The sequence below is a fragment of the Sturnira hondurensis genome, unplaced genomic scaffold (assembly GCF_014824575.4).
Source record: "Sturnira hondurensis isolate 20B ecotype Veracruz unplaced genomic scaffold, ASM1482457v3 Scaffold0018728, whole genome shotgun sequence".
In the NCBI taxonomy this organism is placed as follows: domain Eukaryota; kingdom Metazoa; phylum Chordata; class Mammalia; order Chiroptera; family Phyllostomidae; genus Sturnira; species Sturnira hondurensis.
The window spans coordinates 16,703,434-16,725,688 of NW_028091359.1; the positions used below are offsets into that span (position 1 = coordinate 16,703,434).

The following is a 22,255-nucleotide window of genomic DNA, read 5'->3' on the forward strand; positions in this document are numbered from 1 at the left end:
AACACAAGCCATTTCTGGCCACTTCATGTCATCTGACATTAATGACTTGTATGCATTACATGTATTTTAGCTACACAAACCACCAAGTAGGAGGTTGGTTGTGAAACAAATCACTTGATACTAATTTTGTATATTTGGCCCTGTTTCCCTGTCCTCCAAATTTTAAAGTAAACTACCTAAAGAGAGCCTGTGGAAGAAGAGAAAACATGCATGCTGGCGTAGGCACACATGCACACGTCACATTTCTCTGTCCTGTTTGCAGTGGAGTGACATTTTATGACGTTCCCTGTTCTCAAGCACCATAGGAGAATCAAAAGTTATTCAAATGATTTTGTGCCTCGTAAACTTTAAATATGCATACAACTCAAACAAATGGCTGAATTGAAGGGACTTTGTAATGCATGATGCCGCAGCAGGTCTGGGAAGTCCACCCCCTCCCATGAGTTCTAGTCCGAGGAGATTTGATAAAGAGCCAGGAGTCTCTCCGCTCTGGGCAGGACACACGAGGCCTTTCCCTTCTCCCCACAGGAATTTGAAGACTTGGATGAGATTGTTGCCCGCTATGTCCAGCCCATGGCATCCTTTGCCCGGGACCTTCTGAACCACAAGTATTATCAGGACTGCAGTGGTGGGGACCGTAAGGTGAGCACAGGGCCCCTTGAGGGATGACACCAGTCACTTGAGAATGTATGAGTTTCCTTCAGTGTAGGGGTCCCTCAGCTGGTGAAGGAGGTGTACAGTCATGTGTGCTCCAGACATTGTCTACCAAGCATGCTGCTATCCCAACCTCTCCCCCTGATTCTACCCCCAGAAATTAGAGGAGCTGCTCATCAAAACTAAGAAGGAGAAGCCCACCTTCATCCCTTATTTCATCTGTGCCTGCAAGGAACTGCCCGGCAAGTTCCTACTGGGATACCAGCCCCGGGGTAAACCCAGGTGAGCACTGGTGCTGAGAAGGTGCTGCCGCTGGGGTCCACAGACAAGCTAGCAGGGGAGTCAGAGGCCCTGAACAGTAGTTTCTGGTTCTGCCTGCCTTTCTCCCTGTATCTGTTTAGAATAGAGGCGGAGGTTGGAGGTGGGATAAGAGGATGATAATTTAGAGTCTGAAGGCAAAGCTTCAGTAAGAAAGGTGCTTTTCTCAACCCTGTGAAAAGGAGTTCCCTTTGCCTCTTCTGCCCCTCCGAGGAGCGATGGAAATCATCAGATACTCTATCCACCTGACTGGCAGAGATCGGGGCCGGCACACCCATCTCTCCTTTCCACTGTGTGCTTCACCCTTGCCAGGGCTCTCTGCACATGGTGGCTTGCTGTTGTTCTAGTGTGCTGACTTCTCCCTGCGTTGAAGGGGCGGGTCAGGAGAGCATCTTCTTCCTACCATTGACCTCTGCTCCCTTTCTGTATGACTAAGAGGCCAGCCTTCTTTTATCTGGGTCCCTCTGCTGCTCACCCTGAATAGGAAAAAGTCCAATTTCCTTAGACTTATTTCCTTTGTGTTTGTTACCCAGACTGATAACCATACCAGCCTTCTCTGTGGCCCCATCGTCCCTTTGGCCCTTAGCCAAGGCCTGTGCATTTCTGCTCTGATCTCTTTACTGCCTGTACGTGATGCACAGCACAGCTAATATTAGTAAGGGACTTAGTAGCCAAATGACAAGAGGCTCTAGACTCTGGCCCTTGCATAGCTTGGGCACATCTGGAATGTCGTGCTCATTTTGGAGAAGTTTTTTCTGACTCACCATCATGCTTCCAGGGGTTTGCAGCCAGGGCTCTGGGGGGGTTGGCAGCTGTCCCATAGGGAACAGTTAAGCAAGCAGAACCTTCAACCAGGAGCAGGAGCAACATGATAGCTTCTTGTGGAAAGGGGCACAGACTCTTGTGTTGCAGAAGGAACTCTTGAGTAGAAAATCATGAAGCATGTTTTAGCTTAATATAAATGAGAGCTTTGCCATGCTTATATTAAGCGTTTTGTACAACAGCACCATGTGTTGACAACTGTTCTTTATCCAGCACAGCTCTGTTAGATGTTATGCAATGAGTGCTTTACATGCACTGTCTCATTTGTTCTTCATGCCTACCCTGTAGGTTTAAGAACTGTTACCCTCATTTTACAAGTGAAGCTGAGATTCATGTTTTAGTAACTTTGGACAGTCATCTAGGGGATAAACGGCAGAGCCAAAACTAGAACTAGAACTGAGTGTGTGAACCCATCGCCCATCCTCTTTATCCACACTCTGCTCTGCAACGTGGGTAAGGGCAGACTAACCACTTTCCAGAAGCACTTCCAGATTCCAGTTCATGGGGAGTTGTGCTTTGCTGCCCTGGAAGACCCTTTCCAGCTCTGACTTTCTGTGACCTAAGTTTCACCCTCACCTGCAGCCCAGGATGGTGGCCCAGCCCCCAGCAAGTCTTCTGGTGGTGACCTGTACAGAGCACACCAGGGGCTACTGACTCCTGGCCTTGACATACTCTGCTATGTACACCTCACCTCCCCAGAGCGTGGCCTCCTTTTACAGGGTCAGGGACTGGCTCTTTCATCTCTTCTTTCCCCTAGCACCCAGTGTGACTACTTCACATGGTGGAGATCTGTTCTGGCCGCTCTCTCACAGCTGGTCCCAAGTGGTATCTGATGTGTGTTTCCTTCCAAAATCCCAGGATAGAATATGTAACGGTGACTCCAGAAGGATTCCGGTACCGAGGCCAAATCTTCCCAACTGTGAATGGGCTTTTCAGATGGTTTAAGGACCATTACCAGGATCCCGTACCAGGTGAGTTATACTCTCTGACTTCTGGGGTGTGATTGGGGGGGACACCTAGCCCCTGAACCAAGGTAATCACTAATAGCCTTCTGTGTGGGAGTGAAACATAAGCTGTCATTTCAGCTCTCTTCTACTTCAGCTTCGTAGCATCAGGAAGTTTCTGCATCCACTTTGCCTATTTATCTTCATTTTTTTCTCAGTGCCTCCTTCAGTCCCCTAAATTATGAAACCAGAAACATTACTGACTCTGGCTATTTCCTGTAGGAATCACCCCAAGTAGCAGCAGCAGGACCCGGACACCTGCTTCTATCAATGCTACCCCAGCTAACATCAACCTTGCGGGTAAGGAGCTCACGCCTAGGACTGCGGCTCAGAAATAAAGCTGGGAGGACTTTGACCTCTAATGTGCCGGCCTTCCACCTCTTTGTGCTTACAGATCTGACACGGGCTGTGAATGCACTTCCCCAGAACATGACCTCACAAATGTTCAGTGCCATTGCTGCTGTGACAAGCCAAGGACAGAACCCTAATGCCACCCCAGCCCAGTGGGCCTCCAGCCAGTATGGCTATGGGGGCAGTGGAGGAGGCAGCAGCGCTTACCACGTACGTGGCTTGGGGAGGAAGCTCTTTGCAGAGGGTGGGGAAGAGCGACAGGGAACAATCATCTTTTAGATGTCCACAGACTGGCCGCTGCCAGTGCCCACCTTGACATGCACAGATGGGCCTTAGGAACTGTCTCCAACAGATGTTCCTTGTCCTCAGACCCACTTGAGGGGAAAAGGAGTAAGAGAAGGCCTGGCCTTTCTACAGAGTCCTTTGGGGTCTTTGGAACCCTCAAGCCACTAGAAACCTCAAGGGGTCAGGACTGGGAGGCCCTATTGTCGTGCTGGTCCCATCCTATTTGGCTGCCTCTGCTGCTCAGGAGAGGGTCAGCTGGAAAGCTCTGTGCTGAACCCAGATTTCTAGCTTTCCAGAAACTCATGGAAAGGATAAATATGCCACAAGCCCATTCCCATTTAACTGTTCACTCTCCTCCAGGTATTCCCAACGCCAGCCCAGCAGCCAGTGGCCACGCCACTAATGACCCCCAGCTACTCCTACACGACTCCAAGCCAGCCCATCACCACACCACAGTACCACCAGCTCCAGGCCAGCACCACCCCACAGTCTGCCCAGGCCCAGCCCCAGCCCTCCTCCAGCTCTCGGCAACGGCAGCAGCAGCCAAAGTAAGTACACAGATTGTGGCCTAGAGCGGGGTCTTAGTGAGGACAGGGTACATCAGGAGACCGAAGGACTTAGCACAGACAGGCACTCTGGATCTTCTGAGGGCCATGACCCAAATAAAGTTCCACTGAGGGCTGCTTTCTGAGAGATGACAGAGCAGGGCAGTGTGGCAGCCGGCCACAGCTGCCGCCTGTAGGTACGAGGTCCATTTCTGCAAGGGTGGATGTTCACCAGTGATTGGTGGGAAGGCTTCCTTCTAGTAAGCCTCGGGAGAGTTCTGGTCTGAAAAGCCGCTTCTTCTCCCTCCCAGGTCCAACAGCCACGCAGCCATCGACTGGGGGAAGATGGCAGAGCAGTGGCTGCAGGAGAAGGAGGCAGAGCGACGGAAACAGAAGCAGCGGCTGACACCTCGGCCATCCCCCAGCCCTATGATCGAAAGCACCCCCATGTCCATTGCTGGCGATGCCACCCCGCTCTTGGATGAGATGGATCGGTAGGGGGCCTACTCCTAGGACTCTGGTTACCTATGAGGCTGGGAGAGGCCTGCCTCATTCCCTGCCCTTCCTTTTCTGTCCATAAAGTGGAGTGAATTGACGTTCTCCTTGGTGGTCAGCCTGGATGGCCGACAGGCTGGATGGCCTTGCAAACGAGCTCAGTGTACGCTAGGCGACAGTTCTCCCACACCAGGCCCTCACCGACCACCTCTCCTGGGACCAGGCTGGAAAGGGAGTGTGGCAGGGAGGAGGAGGAAGAGGACGAGAGTGAGAGTGGAACAGTTTTGTATTCTACTCCCCTACAAGCCATTTTGAGCTTCTGCCCTCACCTGACTCTGGGCTGTGACGGGGCAGCAAGCTCAGCACATGAGTCTCCCCCAGCTCTTGTGGAGAGACAGATGCTATTTATTCAGTTTGGGGCAGGAGGAAGAGGAGGGGAAGTGTTTCTGACCCTGACACCAACAACTTGGGTGGCTATCAAAGCAGGACTGCAGGGGACATAGGGTTGCAGTGCTAACCTGCCCACCTGGCTACCTTCACCCACCTGCCGCCATGCCGCTTCCTGCCTGTCATTTGAATAAACAGTGTTTCTACAGAGCACTTGGCAAAGCCTCTCTCTCCCTCTCTGGCTCTTGAGGGGTGGTTTTCCGAGCAGTGCTTGGAGCTCAGAAGGGTTCCCGTCTCCCTCAGAGAGGCAGTGACTCAGGAAAGCAGGCAGCTTCCGCATCAGATTGCCTGGTGTCACTTTCCTGTTCCACTTCCAGCCCTGTGACCTGGAGCGCACTCCTATTATCTAAGCCAGTTTATCTGTCAAATGGAGGTGGTGATACCTACCTCATCAGGGCATCTGTGAGGACAAATAGAATGTGTGAAGTCCTTGGCCAAGTGCCTGGGACTCTGTAAGGCCTCAGTAAATGTTAGCTGCGCTTACTGTATTATTTCAACTCCCACACAGCCACCCCCATGCACTCTGCCTACTACAGATGGCCCCCAACTTAACCATGGTTCAACTTAAGATTTTTTTCACTTCACAATGGTGTGAAAGCTACACATACTCAATAGAAACTGTACTTCAAATTTTGAATGTTGCTGTTTTCCTGGGCCAGCGAGGTGCAGCGGGATACTCTTGTGATGCTAGGCGGCCGTGGCAGTGAGCCCCAGGCACCAGGGTGAACTACAGATACTCAAAGTGTGTTCATGTTAGATGCTTTCTCCCAACTGTAAGCTAATGTAAGTTTAAAGTAGACTGGGCTAAGTTTGGGTGTTCAGGTGTGTTAAATGCATTTTTTACCTGATGATATTTCCAACCTTACAATGGGCTTATCAGGATGTAAACCCATTGTAAGTCAGGGAGCACCTGTGGACCTCTTTGGCATGTTTGAGAAAGGCCACAAGTGAATCTGGGTTTCCCGACGTGAGCCTCTGCATGCTCTTTCCTTTTTGCAGCTGGGCCTTAGTCTCTGACAGTGCTTCTACTCCGGTCAAGCCTGTCTGCCCCAGGGTGGGCCTCACACTCACCTACTACTGCTGCACAGACACTGGCCCTGGGAGGAAGGGGCGGGGCTGTTGCAGGGCTGGCTAGTCCCAGGCCCTAGTACTTTCCCCCAGCCCTGCTGGACTTTTCTTCTGGGCTTCGGACCTCCCTAGTTTCTTCACGAGACTTGTCTCAGTTCTGTAGGGCTGGGAAAGTGAGGCTTTCCCGCTCCCCGCCCTCTGCCTGAGGCTCAGCAGAGAAGTCAAAAAAGGCCACCGCTGCCCAAACTTGGTGAGTTCTCTTCCTTGCTTTTCATTTATTTCTCTTTTTTAATTTATTAATTTGAGAGAGAGAAAAATCGATTTGTTGCTCCACTCATTTATTGGTTAATTCTTGTATGTGCCCTGACTGGAGATCTAAACCACAACCTTGGTGCACTCTGACCAACTGAGCTACACCAGCCAGGGACCTTCCTTTCTTTTCTTCCTTCAAGATCTCTGCCTTTTGGTTGGTAAGAGTTAGGGGGGAGTGAGGAAGGGACTGGCTTTCTGTGGGGAACCCAGTTCAGTTCACTTTAGCACAAATGGTCTAGAAGGGCCTAGCAGGAGCAAGGACATACAACTGATAAGATCATGTTCCCTTTGGTTTACCAGCACCTTCTCCAGGGCCACTAAAAGGAGGGAAAGGCCAGGCACAGCGAGCGGCAGAGTAGGTGAAAAGGTTCAGTTTATTAGTGGTATCACTATAGACAGTCCTACCTGTCCCTGAGTGGATTTAACAGAGACCAGTCTCCCAGTAGACAGAAGCCGTCTTCCCACCCAACCCAGCTGTGCTCTCCTGCCCTGGGCCTAGGATGTTAGGGAGAGGGGCTGTTACAGTCCCCTTCCCCTGCCCTCCAACCTGCCTTCACATGGGCTTCCTCTTGAAAGATGGATTGCCCTTTAGAAACCCCCGCAGCCCTGTAGCCCCTTTGTTCCAGCTATGCCCAGAGCCCACCCTCTACCCACAGAAGTAGCCAAGTTGGAGGGAGAGAGAACAGCAGCAGGGGATCAGCTACAGGCTTGATTGTATTTATTCTTCACCCCGGTCGCCCTGGCCTCAACCGAGGTTTGATGCTGGGGGAGATTTTCTCTTGTTGACCTTGACTGGAGAGGCCTTCGCTCCAACTTTCTTGGCCTGGACCGTGTTCTTCTCTCTCTTTCTGGGTGATGAAGACTCCATAACATCATCGCTAAAGGGCTCCTCCTGCCTTTGGTCGTTGTAACTGTCCTCACTCTCCAGGTCCTCCCTGCTCTCTGGGCTGGACTCTGACATCCTAGCCAGTTCCCTTGGGCTTGCTGATCTGCTCAAGTCTGGAGGCGAGGGTTCTGATTTCACTGGGCTTTTCTTTTTAGTCAACTTGCCTTTCTTAATTTTTTTCTTCAGCTTTGCCTTCTCATCTATCTCCTCCTCACTTTTCTCTTTTTCATTTTTCTTCTTGACCTTCTTGACAACTTTGCTGCCCTGGGACTTCCCTGTGGGACTCTCAGAGCGCCAGATGGTGATGGGAGCCGCCGAGTCTGGGGTACCCGGGATTGTGCCCATTCCTCTGCCTGTGTCAGTGGGTGCAGTGGTGGTGGGCCCCACCTGGATCGGGATGGGAGGCTTGCTCTCTTCCTCCTCTTCCTCTTCTTCATTTAGGTCGTCTGCCCCACACTCATGGTGGATGGGATGGTGGATCACTGCCACAGAGACAGGCCTGTAGCTCTTGCACCTGGGAGGGAAGAGGACAGGGAAAGAGAAGGTTGGTGGAGAGCGAGGGCCTGTGCCCCGCAGAGCCCCCGTCGGCCTGCCAGCACTCACCAGCCGTACCAGAACCGCTCCACACACTCTTCCTCTGGGATGAGCTTTGCAAAGCAAGGGGTCTGGATGATGTTGAGACAGGTTGAGCCCACATCTCGGGAACAGGTCGGGCCTACGTCCCGGGAGCTGCTTCTATTTGTCTTCTCTGAGTAGTCCTTCACCCTGCCACACGGAACTCAGCCTGGCTCCCACGCCTCCAGGATTCCCCAGCAGCCCAGAGCCAGAAGAAGCCTGAGGACAGTGGGCTTTCCCAGTGGTAACTCCAGGCTCAGCCCAGGCCGAAAAAAAGACCTCCTCCCCATTGCTCTTGGAGTAGAGCCAGGTTTGTAAAGCTGGGGCTGGGCAGGCAGCCTTTGGTCAGAGCTGAAGGAGGGAACCGCAGTGAGAGTTTGGACCTGGCTCTGCCCGGGAGTTTCCTGGTCTGCGAGCCTCCCAAGGAGGAGGGTCCTTACCTGCAGTCACAGCCGCAGTGGCTGATGGAGTGCAGGTGCAGTTTGTAGTGGCCATAGTCGGAGGTGAAGGGGTGGATGAGATGCCCCGTGCACTGCTTGTGTTTCCAGCAGCACCTGTCAATGTCTTTGAATTCACCTGAGGGGTAGGGGTTTGAGTCACACAAGGGTAGCAGCAGCGGCAGCACATCAGTGGGTCTCCCTGCAGCTCAGTCTGAAGGCTTCACCACATTCACCTGCCACCACCACCACCCCAGAGCTGTCTCTACTTCATGATAGTAATTCAGCCCAGTAGTAACTCCAGGTCTCAGCACTCTGCTTTCCCCAGTCCCCTGCATGAATCTGCTGCCCCCTGCAAGCTCCCAGGAAAATATCTCACCAAGATCCTCACCAAATCCCCTGTGCTGTCCTGTGACACCTGCCTCCTTCCCTCCCCTCCCAGTCTCCCATGGGAGCCTGCCCCGCTGGAGCCCTCCACTGGCTCTTGCTTGCCTTTCACCCAGCTGCTGGGAGTTTGCTACCTTCACAGAGTGCCTGGTAGGGGACGGATGGTTCCTTTACCGTGGCAGGCTGTGGAATGCCACTTCAGAGTCCCCAGTGATTAGAGCCAGTAACGGCAACCTTAGTACCTGTGAGGCCTTCATCTGAGCCCTCAGAGCCTCTGAAGCCATTCTGGCCCCAAGGCTGCCTACGGCATGGTGGCTCCAGCCTGGAGGGCAACTGAGGCCTGGCCTACCACACATCTTGTGCTCCTGACTGCTTCTCTTGACTCTGGTCCTTTGTTTTTTCCACCTCTCTTCAAGCCCCTTCTCTCCAGACACCTTTCTCACTTCTCTCCCCTTTCCCATGCCCACTCTCGATTCTTTCCCTGCTGTTTGTTTAATCATCAAATGCCCATTCCTCCATTCTTTCCAGTCCTTAGAGTCATGAACTTGAACCCATCCCAGCCTGAGCTCTTCTGCCCCTTGTAGGCTGCACAGATACTATGTCCCCTTTCCCAGAGCACAGGGGAGAAGCTGCTGCAGTGACAGTTTGGGATTAGGGGGAAGCCCTGGAGAAAGGTTCCTTCATCTTTTCCTCAACTGAATGCAAGTCCTGGACACACACTGGAGTCTCCCAGCCTCTACCTGCACCGCCTCACCTCTGACCCTGCCCAAGGCTCCAGTCTATTGGTGGGTCTCCCTTCTGCCCACCCTCTAAAAGGTAAGCCTGCGAAGTGATTCCACGTGCCCAGGATTTCACACACTAGAGCAGAGTGGACAAGGCACCTTCTTGCAGGTCCCTTTGGACTCTGTCTCCGTCCCCCTTGGGAGGAAGAAGTGGGCAAGCACCAGTGACTTCCTTGGCAACCTGAGATCCTAGGGCTGGCTCACTGCCCCTTAACAGACCAGGAGGATTGATCCAGCCCCTACGAGGTGTGACACAGGCATGAGCTCCTATAACCCAGGCTGAAGGTGTGTTAGTCCAAGTGGCCTTAAAGCACTTGAGGGATGAGTGGACTGCAGCTTGGTTTGAGCCTTGCCCCACATCCCTCCCCCACTCCTCCCCAGCAGGCTGTGAGGGTCCCAGGTCCTCCATACACTCCTGACCCACTTGGTGGCCTCCTTTTCTGATTCCTCTCCCCTCTTGCCCTTCGTCAGTGTGTGAGGTGGGCCCTTGCAATACCACCACCACCTCCGCCTGCTTCAGCACTGCTGAAGGGGGGCAAGGAGGGGCAAAGTGATGGCAAGTGTCCTGAGCCTGAAGCCAGGGAGGCCTGCATCCAGTGTTCACTCTATCACTAGCTGGGTGCCTGAGGGCCAGTTATTTTACTTCTGCCTTGTCCACAAAATGGGGGTGGTGGTAACACCTATTTTGCAGGGCTGTTGGGATGCCTCAGTTCACATGTAAAGATACCCTGCCCCACAAAGTGCTATGCAAAGGGGTGATCGTGGGCTCCAGAGAGGGGCCCTGCCCTCTCTGGCATGAATAGGTGATGGGGTGGGGTGGTGGGGTAACCCCTTCAGGACCAAACCCTCCCTCCTGCCTACCACCAAGTGTCAGCTTTCCCATGTCAGGGGTGGCAGGGGGACCCCTGGGGCCAGAGATTCCCCTGGACCCACCTTCAGAGGAGAAGGTAGATGCGTCAGTGCTAGACGCCACAGCAGCCAGCAGATGTCCTCTCTCCCAGCTGGGCAACCTGTTTGCATCTGAGAGAGCACAGAGTGGCAGCAGCAGTGCCCCCCCCCCCGCCCCCAGACATTTTCTGAGACTTTCTAGGTGTCAGACCCCAGCCACGTCCAAGATGCTAAGATTTAAAAAAAAGTACCCCCCCAAAAAGTCCCCACCTCAAGGGGCTGGGAGAAGGTTGTGGAGGGGACAGTTTGTGTGGAACAGTTGGTGACAGTGGTGTGGTGCAGGACAGACAGGGCAGGGGACAGTGGGTGGGAGGCCCTGGGAAGCAGAGAGCGAGGGCACCTACTGAGACAGTGGGGGTGGGGGTAAGATTAGGAAAGTCTTCCCAGGAAGAAGCATAATAGGAGCTGAATCTGGAGGAATCGTAGGACTGAGCCAGTCTAGGCAAGGAAGGGCAGCTCGGGTGATTGTCATAGAGTGTGGACCTGGGTCAGAAGTTGACCCAGCAGAACACCGGCTGGGACAGCAGCTGCATCAACAACCACAGGGCAGAGTCTGCCACTTTACTTTTCTTCCCAAGATTAGCTTTATCCTTTGGGGCATCAGGAACTGAGTTCTGCTTAAGGAGGGGAAGCTGATTGCTTAGCGACTGCAGCTGGGCCTTCATTGGCACTTGGTCATCTACAGTTCCCTGGTCGGCTCCTGTTTTCCATAGAACAGTAAGTACTCGAAATTTATCGAACGTTTGAATGAAGTTTTAAGCACTTCCCTGGGAACTCCTCCCCTGCTGCTGTTCCTCTCAGCAGGTCATTGCACCAGCCTTCTCTGTGGCTGCCCCCAGCCTAGGGAAGCATCCCTCCTTCCTCCTGCCCAAGGCACCTGAACTCTAGGTCCCAGCCAGAATTGTCACTTTCTCCTTTAATGGTTTTTTCCCTACAGGCTATGAACACTTTTCAACAAAACAATCTACGAGCCCTATTTCTCCCTCTACCACTGCATATCCTTCCTTCTCCTTTTGCAATTCAAGTTTATCCACTCATTTAACAGACATGTTGAATGGCTTCTTCACTAGACCCCAGTCAGGAGGCCCGGTCTCCTGCTTTATTGACCGGTCAATAAATTCCAGTCACCGCCTTCAGTGAGCTCAGAACTCTCCATTCCAGTCACCTGCCCACGGCAGCCGTCCCAGACCCTCTGTCAGACCAGCCCAGGCCAAGGCTATCGGCAGTTTATAGTAGCCAGACCCATTGGCCTCCTTTTCATCTTATCTCACTTACCCGGTTAACCAGTCATCCTTTTTTCCTGCATGCTCTGTTTCTTTGGCTGGCATGCAGACCTCTCTCATCCCTCTCTTTCTTCTCTGACTAGCTCTTCAATTCTTTAACTCCTTTCTTAACATCTTGGCTGCACACCTTAAATCGATGATTACCAGGGTTCTATCTTGGCTTTCCTTCTCAAAGTACAAGATTGTCTCACCTAAGGTCATCCAAGTCCATGGTTGCAGGGTCTACCAATAAGATGATGTACAACTGGATGGATCTCCTGTCCTGACCGCTTTCCTGAGCACATGGCCAATATCCTCTCTGACGTTCCCAAACACCCTAGACCAACAGGTCCCACACAAGCCTGCCACCTTCTCCCCACCCTGCACGACCCACCCCCTCTTGTCTCTTCCATTTCAGAGAGCAGCAGCCACCACAGCTAGAAGTCCTTTCCCTCATCCCTACGCCAGCTTGATGACCAAGTCTTGTCCTGCCCATCTGCTCCCACTTCTGCCTGTGGCTTGGTTCACACTCTCCTTATCTCTGACCAAGACACTGCAGTAGCCTCCTGCCTGGCCTCCCTGCCTCCTGTCTCACTTCCTTCATCCAGTCCGCACGATGCGGCCAGACTGGGTTTTCCAGAATGCCAGCTGGCCCACCGTGTTCCTCTTCTTTAACAGCATTTTACTACCTTGTCATGACGTAGCTCCTTATCTTGCCTTCACCCCAGAACCCAGGTCCTCCCACTTACTCAGTTATCAGTTCCTCCCACTCATCCATCCCTTCTCCATTCCTTCTCCCCTGCTTTCCACTCCCCAGGAGTACCTGCTCATCTTGGAGAGAACAACGATATCCTAGTAGGGTTAGTCACACATAGCTTGTTCCCCTTTACCCCGCCAGGGTTCCTTATGTATTTATAGCATCTTGAGAACAAGTCCCATAGTTCATCTGTTTCTACAGATCCTGGGACATGGAAAGTACTCAATAAATGTTGGTTGATAGAATAAATCAGGGTGTCAAACTCTTTTTCACCGGGGGCCTGTTCTACTCTCTTCAATTCTACTTGTGCATTTATTCACTGGAATAAATGCATGAGTAAAAGAGAATAAACCCTCTATTGGAGCAAAGAAGCTATGGCAGTGGAAATTCTGCCCAGGGTTCAAACCTGGAGGCTTCTTGGGGGAAAAAGAATTGACCGAGGGTGAGCATCCTCACAGTGTCAGGCACTGTGCTGGGCTTTTAAAAGACACCTTCGATTCTAGATGCTCTCTCCACAGCCCATTCTCTGAATGGGGACAGATATATTCAGAATAAGTAAGTTGTCCAAAGACCCAATTTAATAGATGGCAGAGCAGGATTCGAACCCAGCCTTCCTGGCTCAATAATCTGTGCTGTTCAGTTGTTTGGGAATCCGATCCAAAACCTGTGCTGCCAGATGTCACTTCCTACTACACCTGCTCAGCTCTAACTCAGCTGATTCCCCATCCTCTGGCTTTTCCCAATCCTGACACCCACAGCCTCCCTATCCACAGCCTGGTCCTAAGGTTAGGCCAGGGGGCCCTGAGCCAGGATTCAAACTCTGCTTTGTCTGACTCCACTTCCCTTGTTCTCTCCAGAGTCCCCATGGAAAGGCCTATATGCAGGGTCCACTAACAAGCCCCAGGAAGCTCATATTGGAGCTAAATCCCAAGGACTGGGATTTAGTAACTCCTCAGGTCTGAGGAAGGCAACCTGCTTTCTAGCTTCACAGGTATCAGAGAGCTTCACTGAATCAGTCCAGAGCTCCAGCGGCAGAAGCATATAGATACGTGGCAGGATGGGGTGGGTGATAGCTTGAAAGGAAGAGGGAGGCTTGTGGTCTCTTTCTCCGCAGGACATTAAACGGGGTACAGGGTCCTAACTCAAAACTCACAGGTGATGCTCATTTGTACAGAATCCTCCCAGTCCTGAGGGTCGAGGAGCTTCCCCGCCCTTGCAGCACAGACGGTGGGGTTCCAGGTTGGACACCAGAGCAGCTGAATAGGGGAAGGAGGGAAGGAAGGTGGAAGGGAGAAAGGAAGGGAGGAAAAAACCAGGAAGGGAAGGAGGGAAGAGGAGGGAGCAAAGCAGGGGAAGTGTGCACGGTCTCCTTGGAAATGCAGCCTTGGCCCCGCCCACATCTGAAGGCGATTGTGATGTCACACACGGAACCTCCAGATTCCTTTTTGCCCTCAGAGTCAGTAGAACTTTCTGCCCAAGCTCCGGCGGCAGGTTGGACGCTGGACCATGGGCTCCAGCCAGGCCCAGCCCTTCTCGGGCTACTGCACAGCAATGCCTCCCAGCCGTGCAAAGAGGAGTTACAGCTCTCACTCCAGCCAGAGGGCCTCAGCCAAACCCAGAGGTTACTCTCCAAGGCTTAAGGTCCCGAATCACTCCGTGACTCCACGTGAGCCCGTCCCCAAGATCTAATCCGCCCCATCCTAGCCCTTGGCCCCGCCTCCTTTGTCAGGCTCACTGGTTCCACAGCCTCCTCGGGTCCTCAAGCTAGCCCCCACACCCTGCCCAGGCCGCAGCTCCAAGCCCTCCCCTAATTTTCTGCCCCGCCCTCTCCTTACCACTGCTGCTCTCATTCCAGATGTTGGCATTGTCCTCAGTCTTTTCCTTAGTCCACCTTTCAATCGTCATTCTCGTTCCGACCCACATAGCTCTCAGCCCAGTTTTTCCTCTACAAGACTCTTCCTCACAGAAGTCCAATTCTAAACCTGAGCTTGGCCGAGCCAACCGTAAACCTCAGTTTCAGCTTCGCTCCCGTCCAGCCCTCAACAAAGCCTCATGCTTGCCCGACCTCTCCACCTACCTTCCCCTGCCCCCCCACCCCGTTCTAGGTTGTGCTGTCTTCTCAGCCCAAGTCTAAGCTTCAGCCGAGCTCTTCTTCCGAGGCACCCCAGGTCCTTCCAAGTTCTTCCCTCTTTGTCCCACTTTAACCTCAGTGCCTCACCTTTATCTCAGGCCTTAACTTTAGCTCGGCTGCTCAGGCCCAGCTCTCAGTTCCATCCCTCTCCAGATCTACCCCCAGCTCTTAACCCCACCCCAATTTGGCCCCGCCCCTAGCCGTTCTTAGCCCCGCCCCGTCCATTCTCTCAACCTGACGCTGCCCTCTGCTCCGGCCCCTCCCAATCCCTTCGGAACCCTGCAGCGCCCCTTAGCTCCGCCCCCAAACCACTACTACCTCTCTCCGAGTTGGGAAGAGACCCTTCGAACCACACCACCCACCCATCCCGGCTCTTCTGAGGTTCCTCCAGCCGTGGAAGGCCAGGCTCAATCGCTCTCTCCGCCTGCAGGCTCCTCTGTTGAGGACTTGCCAATTCTCAGCCGCCCTGTGGGGCCCAACCCCAGAGCCTCTTAGCAGTGTTCCCTTCTAGCTCGGATGGGGCACCCTGATCCAGAGAAATACTGCGCAATAAAGATGTTAACATAGAGCTTGGGCCTTGGTCACTTTTTCCCAACAGTTATAATGGTTAAGATTTTTCAGTTCTTCTATGTTTGTACTTTCTTATTTCATTCCTGCAAATTTATGTGTCTCCATTGGCTTGCCCAATACTGGGAGCAGGGTCCATTGCATTAATCCCTCACACCCTACAACCCTCACACCTTAAAGTATAGCATACACATTGCACATGCTTGTATCACACACGTAGTGTACCTAAAAAATTTACTTGCCACACAGCCTGATACAATGTGCACATGCCCCTCAGAGGCTACCCAAAACAAAGCGTACCCCTGCTCCCCACACTTTTCTCAGCACAAACACTCCACAGCGGTGTTGTGATGCCAACTACACACACAAACATACACACACACAGTTAGAGGCTCTGTGCAAGGCAAGGGGTGATGAGCAGTCCTATGTGGGAGCAAAGATAAACAAACAAAAAATTCCAGTAGAGTGTGAAAAAGCGTTAGCACCATAGAACCAACATTCCCACATCACACCCCTCCGTTTCTCTTGGCACCAGGCTCCAAAGCCAAGCTATGCCTCAAAGGATGAAAAGGAAAACATGGTTTTTAAACTTTGTTTTCTCCAGAGAAACCAAGGCCTCTCCCACTGCTGCTCCACATGATACCCTCCTTCACTTTCCCCCAGACCCAGCAACCTGTGTGGGGAGGGTCACCACCAAAAACCTCCAGCTCCAGGAACAGCAGGGGAGGGGGGACAGGAAAAAGGGGAGTGTGCAGAAAACCAACCCTCCCAGAACGGAGGAGCGGAGAGAATGAAAGCAGGCACGGAATGGACAGAACACTTGCTGACTGGGAACCAGGATCTGTGTTCTAATCTTGATGCTCCACAGCCTCCCAGGATGATACCAGGCCACAGGTGTCCCTTTGTTGCTGGGCCAGTTGCCTGAGATACTCCAGCCAATCTACTCTTTTTTTTTTTAAGATTTTATTTCTTTATCTTTAGAGAGGAAGGGGAGGAGAAAGGGAGAGAAACATCAATGTATGGTTGCCTCTCGTGGGTCCCCTGCTGGGAACTGGCCTGCAACTCAGGCATGTGCCCTGACTGGGAATCGAACCTCGATCGTCTGGTTCGCAGGCCCGAGCTCAATCCACTGAGCTACACCAGCCAGGACCAGCCAATCTACTCTTATAGCTCTGGGTCAGATGTCAACAATGAGCCAGGTTCTTGCTCACTCGTCCTATAGAGAGTTATAAACCCTGGCTGGTGTGGCTCAGTGGATTGAGCACTGGCCTGCAAACTGAGGTGTTGGTTTGATTCCCTGTCAAGGCGCATGTCTGGGTCACAGGCCAGGTCCCTAGTTGAGGGCATGGGAGAGGTAACCGATGGATGTACTCATTGGTTTCTCCCCCTCTCTTTCTCCCTCCCTTCTCTCTCTAAAAGTAAATAAGATCTTTTAAGAAAAAGGATATAATTTTTAAGGTTTTTGAGCCCTTCCTACATGTTAGTGCTTGCTTATTTAACCCGGGAAATCTCATCAGCATTGTTAGCCTCATTTTACAGAAGAGAACACGGAGGCACACAGGCTAAGTGGTTTGCCTGAGTGTCTCAGGAGGCACAGTGAGGATTCAAGTGCAGGTCCTCCTTAGAGTACCTCTCTCTCTCTTTTTGAAGAGGGAAAAACACACACAGTACTTTTTATTCAATTTAGTTTAATCATGTTTTAAACTGTCAAAAGACACCACTCATGACTTTATGTTTGTACCTCGAATATAGTTCGATGTGAGATTATCTTCTGAACAAGAGCCCAGCCCCTACCCTCCCTGCGCCAAAGGTATCCAAAACCCAATCACTTCCGTGTTCCTCTCAGACAACTGTCTGTTAAAGGAAAGGTGAGAAGAGGCTAAAAAATAAAATATTATCAATGATAGAAATTTTGTTCTAAGCTCTGAGTAGGACACATTTGGGGGGAAGGGACCAAAGGAAAGGGCTCTCAACAACAATTCAGATCTCACCCAATGAGAATACAGCTCCCCCCAGCCCAGTGAGAGTACAGCTGGGTCCCTAAGAACCCAGCTTGCCTGAGGCCTCCCCCAGGGCCAGAGAGGGCCAGCATCCCGGCAGGAGACTCCAGTTCCAAGATCGCCATACAGCCCTGCCCATTCCATATCCCTCATCCCCACAAAGAACTCCAACCCCCAAACTGCTAATAACAGCAAGTTTAATGCAAAAGGCACGGTGTAAGGCTGGGACCATTAAGCATCCTCATACCCAAAGGGCCCAGCAGGTGGAGCAAAAGCAGCAGGGACCATCTCTCCACTCCTGGGCACCCTACAGAGCCCATGAAGGAAGGGGGCATCCAGTCTTTGGTATGATGCCTAGTGGCAGGAAGTGACTAGCATGATCCCAACTACCCCTCTGGGGGTACTGCCACCAAGGGGCAGCTCTTTGGTCTGTAATAGCAGTCAGTGCAAATGCCCAGGGGTAGAGGTCTGGGGGAGTCAAGACAGCACACTGCCCCAGGGCTGAGCAACCCCTCATCTCTCAAAAGCAACATGTAGGCTTCTTCTTGCTGGCAGTTAGGTACAGGTTGTTGTCATCACTGTTGATGCCTGAAGAAGAGCGGGAAATATGTGAAGCAGGGACTGGAGGCTCCCTGCACTCTCTGCCACCCACACCCAGGAGGGGCACTCACGGACAACATCCCCTATGCTCCGAGCCCCCGACTTCTCCAGCTCAGCCAGCACGTTGGCCTCAAAGGTCAGCGCCGCCACACGGAAAAAGAATTCCCGGACATTTTCACCTGACACAGGGAACAGATGGGTGCTTAGGGGCAGCTCTAGGCCTGGGGTCATTGGGCACAGCTGGAGTTGTAGGAGTGAGAGGCGAGGCAGGCAGGAATGCCACAGCAGAAGGCCTGAAGCCTCTTACCAGTGAGAGATGAGACCGCCCAGTACTCAGCCTTCATCTCTTGGGCCATCTTGAGTGCGTCTCTCTCCATTAGCACATACTGAGCAGGAGTCTGAAGGGAAGTCAGAATCAGCCTTGGCAGGAGCTCAGTTCATTAAAGCATGGTCTCACAACACCAAGGTTGTGGGTTTGATCCCCAGTCAGGGCACATACAAGAATCAACTAATGAGTACACAAATAAGTGGAATAAATTGATGTTTCTCTCTCTCTCCCCCTTCCTCTCTCTTTTCAAAATCAATCAATTAAAAAAATTTTTTTGTTCAATTGAAAAAATAAAAAGCCCTGGCCAGTGTGGCTCAGTTGGTTGGAGGGTCACCTGGTTGGGGCACACATCTAAGTTACAGATTCGATCCCCAGTTGGGGTGCCTACAAGAGACAGGCAACCAATCGATGTTTCTCTCCCTCCCTCTCAAATCAATAAGCATGTCCCCAGGGACAAAAATAAATAAGTAAATAAACAGTAAAATTAAAATAAGGAAGTCAGGGTTAGATGCAGGCGGGTTCTCACACCACGCTGGGAAGCCTCCCCCTGCCCCCCACACAGAGGCTCACTCACACTCAGGTCCTTCTTGGAACCCACAAGGAAGAGAAGCGCGCTGGAAGGGTCGTTCTCCTTGAGCGCATCAGTGAGCCACTGCCTGCCACAGAGGAAGGACAGCAAGAGATGAGCTGGGCAGGCCCCCTGCTGACACTCACACGCCCGATTATCCTCCCTCTGCTCCTAGTTGCCGTCTTCCCCTCCCCACCATGCCCTGAGCACCCCTCTTTTCTGAACTCTCTCTTCCCAGAGCCCCAATATATTTCAGCATCCCCATGTACCTGGTATGTTCCAAGGAGGCAACATCATTCAGACTGAAGACAATGATGATGGCTGAAAAAGTGGCAGAAACAGTCCCAGGCTGATGGGGAAACACTACCCCCATTTTCGGCTCATTTCCACAATCCCCTCAGTCCACGATTAGAAGTGAGGCGCACCCACCTACTCCACTTCATCCAGCCCCTTACCTTGAGCTCCTCGGTAGTAGGTTGATGCAATGCATTTGAATCTCTCCTGTCCAGCAGTATCCCAGCTGGGAGGAAGAAGGGGTGAAACAGAGGCATGGGGATGGGAGTGGGGTAGGATGTAGGTGCTAGAGGAAGAAATGGCTGGAAGAGGTAGAGGAAGCACTTACAGCTGCAGACTGAAGGGAACGCCCAACACCTCAAATCTTTCCATCTCAAAGTCCACTCCAATGGTGGCCTTGTAATTCTTATCAAAGGTGTCTTTGCAGAACCTGAGGGGGCACCAGATGCTCTGGCCCTGAGCCCCGCTGATCTGGCTAGGCTTGGCCCTCCCCTCCCCAGCCCAGTCCAGCACCCTCTTACCTATTAATGAGACAAGTCTTCCCCACTGACAGGTCCCCCACCACAATGACCTTGGAGATTTTAAATCTGCTGGACACAAGAGGAGGCAGGAGTGGGCCCTAGTTGTCTCACTCTAGGGAGTCCCCAAGTTCCCTGGGAAGTCTACAGAGGTAGCTGCATCCAGGCTGCAGTTCCCAGAGACACCAGGCCTCCTGGGCAGCTTTCTTGGACAGACAGATGTGCTGGCCAGGAGTGTTTTGTGCTTCAGTGTAAGAGAGACATGAATTTGAGTTCCAGGTACTTACTATTCACACTTACTAGCTGTGTGACTTAGGACAAGTTACCTAGCCTCTCTGTCTCAGTTTCAACATATAAGTGGGTATTTAAAATCTGTTTTATTGGGATGTCGAGAAGGTTAAAATGAGATAAATGTTCTATATTGTGAAACATACCTCCCACACACATACATTTTAACATCTCTGAAACCAGGATACATCTTAAATGTGATGTGTTTTCCACTGAATAAAAGGCAGTAACAGTATCCAACACAGTGCCTGGCACAGGGCAAACCCTACACTAATGGTGGCAATCGTCACCAGTGTTCCCTTTTTACCCACACTTGGACTCACAGATGAAGACACAGTCCCTGCCCTGGGGCTCGAACAGATGGTATGTGGGAAGCTGAGCTGGGGACCACATCCTTCTCTGTCAGAAACTGAACTGCCACCTTTCAGCCAAACCCGTTTCATTGGACTCACTATAACCTTGCTGAAAATAAAGGAGTCGATGCAGGGTCATAAAAAGGGGGAATAACAACATAGCTGGTAGGCAGAAGGTTCAATGGAGCCCCAAGGGTGTGGACGTTACCACTGCCTTGACTACAGAGTTTCCTGGGACTTCCTTTCTGTATTTTGGGTGTCTCCAACTCACCCCACGGTGCCTGTCCGGTGCTCCTGACAAGCGCAGGTGACCCGGGGATGGAAGTCTTTGCGCATGTGCAAAGCGGCTTCCTTCCTCAGGTACTGAAAGGGATGGAAGATAATGAGACTCACCCTCCACCAGCTCTCTCTGGCAGCCAAGCAGCCTGGGGCTGGGGGTGAGGAGGGGACCACCCAGAAGCAGCAGGCCTAGCTGGGTGGCAGGGCTGGGCCCAAGCCTCCAACTGGCCTGGTGCCGCCTCCTCCCCGCCCACACACCACCGCAGCCAGAAGCCCGACGTGGCCCCGTTGCCTACCTGGGGCAGCTCCGCCAGGACGCGGTCCCTCCGCACGGGCGCCAGAATGTTCATCTTGCCTGAGGCCTTGTCGGGCGCCCTGAGAAGGCGCGGAGGCCTGATCCGCCCCAGCGACCCGGGCCCGTGAGGACCCGACAATCACCCGCGACCGAGGAGTGCCGACTATAACTCGGGGGCACGGGGAGCCTGCGGGAGCCCGCGGCCTCGGGGATGCTACGGTCACCGAGGGCCACGGAGATGAGGCAGTCACCCGGGGCTGGGGTGAACCCACAATCACCCGGGGCCGGACCGTCCCGAAGACGACTCGGGGGCGGGGAGACCCCTCGGCCGCCAAATGGGGACTGGGAACCCCGTCCCGGGGATCCCGGGCCCGCGCAGACCCGACGATAACTCGGGGCCGGATAGTTCCTACGATAACTCGAGGCCGCAGAGACCCGACGACAAGTCGGGGTTGGGGCGGCCCCACCATCACAGAGCGGTCCAAGGGCGCGGGAGCGGCCCCACCACACGGGGTCAGTGTGGGCAGGGACCGCACTGCGAGGCCGCGGGCCGCTGGAGGAGGGGGCGCAGGGCCCGGCCCGCCGCGGGGCCCCGCGTCCCACTCGACTGTCCCTCTGCGAGCTCTGTAACATGATCCCCGGAAATTCCTGGAGAAGGGCCGCCCCCCGCCCCTCTCCCGGCAGCTCGCGGTCTCGCAACCAGCCCGGGACACCCCATCCCCTCCTCCTCCCTGCACTGCCCTAGGCTCCCTCGACAGACGCCTCATCCGGGACCAGGGCCGCCCCCACCCAGGCTGGAACGTGCCCAGATAGGGATCCCCAGGTGGCTCTGCCCTGCACCTCTGTGCCGGGCTGCATCTCCACGGGGACCCTTACCCAGCCGAACTGGTGATGGGGAATCGGTGATTGCCGCGCAGCATCTGGCTGCGCCAGGACCGGCGGGGAGGGGTAAGGGGGAGAGAAGGGGCCCAAGGAGAGGCGGCGCTTCCCTCCTCAACTCCAGGCCCAGGACGTGACTCACCGAGTCTGCCCCCGCTTGCCGCCCTTCAGCCCTGGGAGTTGGGGGGGTGGGTAGCATAGAGGGGGTGCCGGAGAAGGAGCTGGATGCCCACCGTGGAGATAGACGACCGAGGTCTGGAGTCTTTTCCTTGAAAGCTACGGAGTAAATTGAGGGGTGGGCGGGCTGTAGACCAAGCCTCCTCCCTCGATGGTGGATAAGGAGGGCTAGATGGATCAGGAACTCCGCCCTTGGGGGGAGGTCACTGCTCTGGAGCACGGGGACTCTCCTCTGGTACTAGCCTTCTCTTTGCCTCCTTTGGAACCTTCCCAAGGACTTTCCCACTTTGCGGTTCTTTCGGATAGAGTCGGGATAGCACAATTCAAATCTCACCCTTAAAGGGGGAAGCAGGTTCCAAGAGGCGAGGAGGAAGATAAAAAGGGAGGGGTGAAGGCGGAGTAGACACCCGCCTCTGAGAAGCAAACTAGAGCCTTACTGAACTTTGCTGTGTGTCCGGAACTGAATTTAAGGATGCAGAGATGACCGGGGCAGGGAAGGCAAGACTACTTAAAGGGAAGGGACTGTGAATGGAAAAACTACAAGAAAAGCTAGCAAGTGCTGGAGAAATCTGTGCGCTGGTTTTGGAATATTAGTCGTTTTTC

The 22,255-nt window shown here is 53.2% G+C and overlaps 3 protein-coding genes across 14 annotated transcripts in view; 1 reads left to right on the forward strand and 2 right to left on the reverse strand.

The window, feature by feature from the left end:
- Positions 1–5,074, forward strand: part of SUPT6H (SPT6 homolog, histone chaperone and transcription elongation factor) — a 31,514-nt gene extending 26,440 nt beyond the window's left edge. For both annotated transcript variants that reach the window (XM_037070337.1, XM_037070336.1), the window contains 7 exons: positions 529–642; positions 812–936; positions 2,653–2,765; positions 3,021–3,098; positions 3,193–3,359; positions 3,795–3,982; positions 4,291–5,074. In XM_037070337.1, coding sequence (XP_036926232.1) covers positions 529–642; positions 812–936; positions 2,653–2,765; positions 3,021–3,098; positions 3,193–3,359; positions 3,795–3,982; positions 4,291–4,477 — 972 coding nt within the window. In that variant the 3' untranslated portion in view covers positions 4,478–5,074. The remainder of the gene's footprint in view (positions 1–528; positions 643–811; positions 937–2,652; positions 2,766–3,020; positions 3,099–3,192; positions 3,360–3,794; positions 3,983–4,290) is intronic.
- A 1,585-nt stretch (positions 5,075–6,659) lies between these two features.
- PROCA1 (protein interacting with cyclin A1) lies at positions 6,660–14,660 on the reverse strand. Of its 5 annotated transcripts, XM_037070094.1 has the most exons (6): positions 14,211–14,660; positions 13,529–13,631; positions 10,342–10,428; positions 8,243–8,378; positions 7,791–7,952; positions 6,660–7,701 (listed from the first exon to the last, which is right to left on the reverse strand). In XM_037070094.1, exons 1-6 carry the CDS (start codon positions 14,238–14,240, stop codon positions 7,047–7,049), a joined length of 1,173 nt encoding a protein of 390 aa, XP_036925989.1. In that variant the 5' UTR covers positions 14,241–14,660; the 3' UTR covers positions 6,660–7,046. The 5 variants fall into 5 exon arrangements, with proteins under 5 accessions (XP_036925989.1, XP_036925990.1, XP_036925991.1 ...); XM_037070095.1 differs by lacking the exon at positions 13,529–13,631; XM_037070096.1 differs by lacking the exon at positions 10,342–10,428.
- Positions 14,661–16,750: 2,090 nt separating this feature from the next.
- On the reverse strand, positions 16,751–22,178 carry RAB34 (RAB34, member RAS oncogene family). 7 transcript variants are annotated; one of them, XM_037069830.1, is made up of 11 exons: positions 21,709–22,178; positions 20,598–20,810; positions 20,294–20,385; positions 19,385–19,453; positions 19,192–19,293; positions 19,025–19,089; positions 18,839–18,890; positions 18,576–18,657; positions 17,981–18,071; positions 17,745–17,852; positions 17,254–17,661 (listed from the first exon to the last, which is right to left on the reverse strand). In XM_037069830.1, exons 2-11 carry the CDS (start codon positions 20,649–20,651, stop codon positions 17,594–17,596), a joined length of 783 nt encoding a protein of 260 aa, XP_036925725.1. In that variant the 5' UTR covers positions 20,652–20,810; positions 21,709–22,178; the 3' UTR covers positions 17,254–17,593. The 7 variants fall into 7 exon arrangements, with proteins under 7 accessions (XP_036925728.1, XP_036925730.1, XP_036925729.1 ...); XM_037069831.1 differs by lacking the exon at positions 21,709–22,178 and adding an exon at positions 21,618–21,702; XM_037069832.1 differs by lacking the exon at positions 21,709–22,178 and adding an exon at positions 21,473–21,560 and having other exon boundaries at positions 19,385–19,450.
- Between the last annotated feature and the right edge of the window lie 77 nt (positions 22,179–22,255).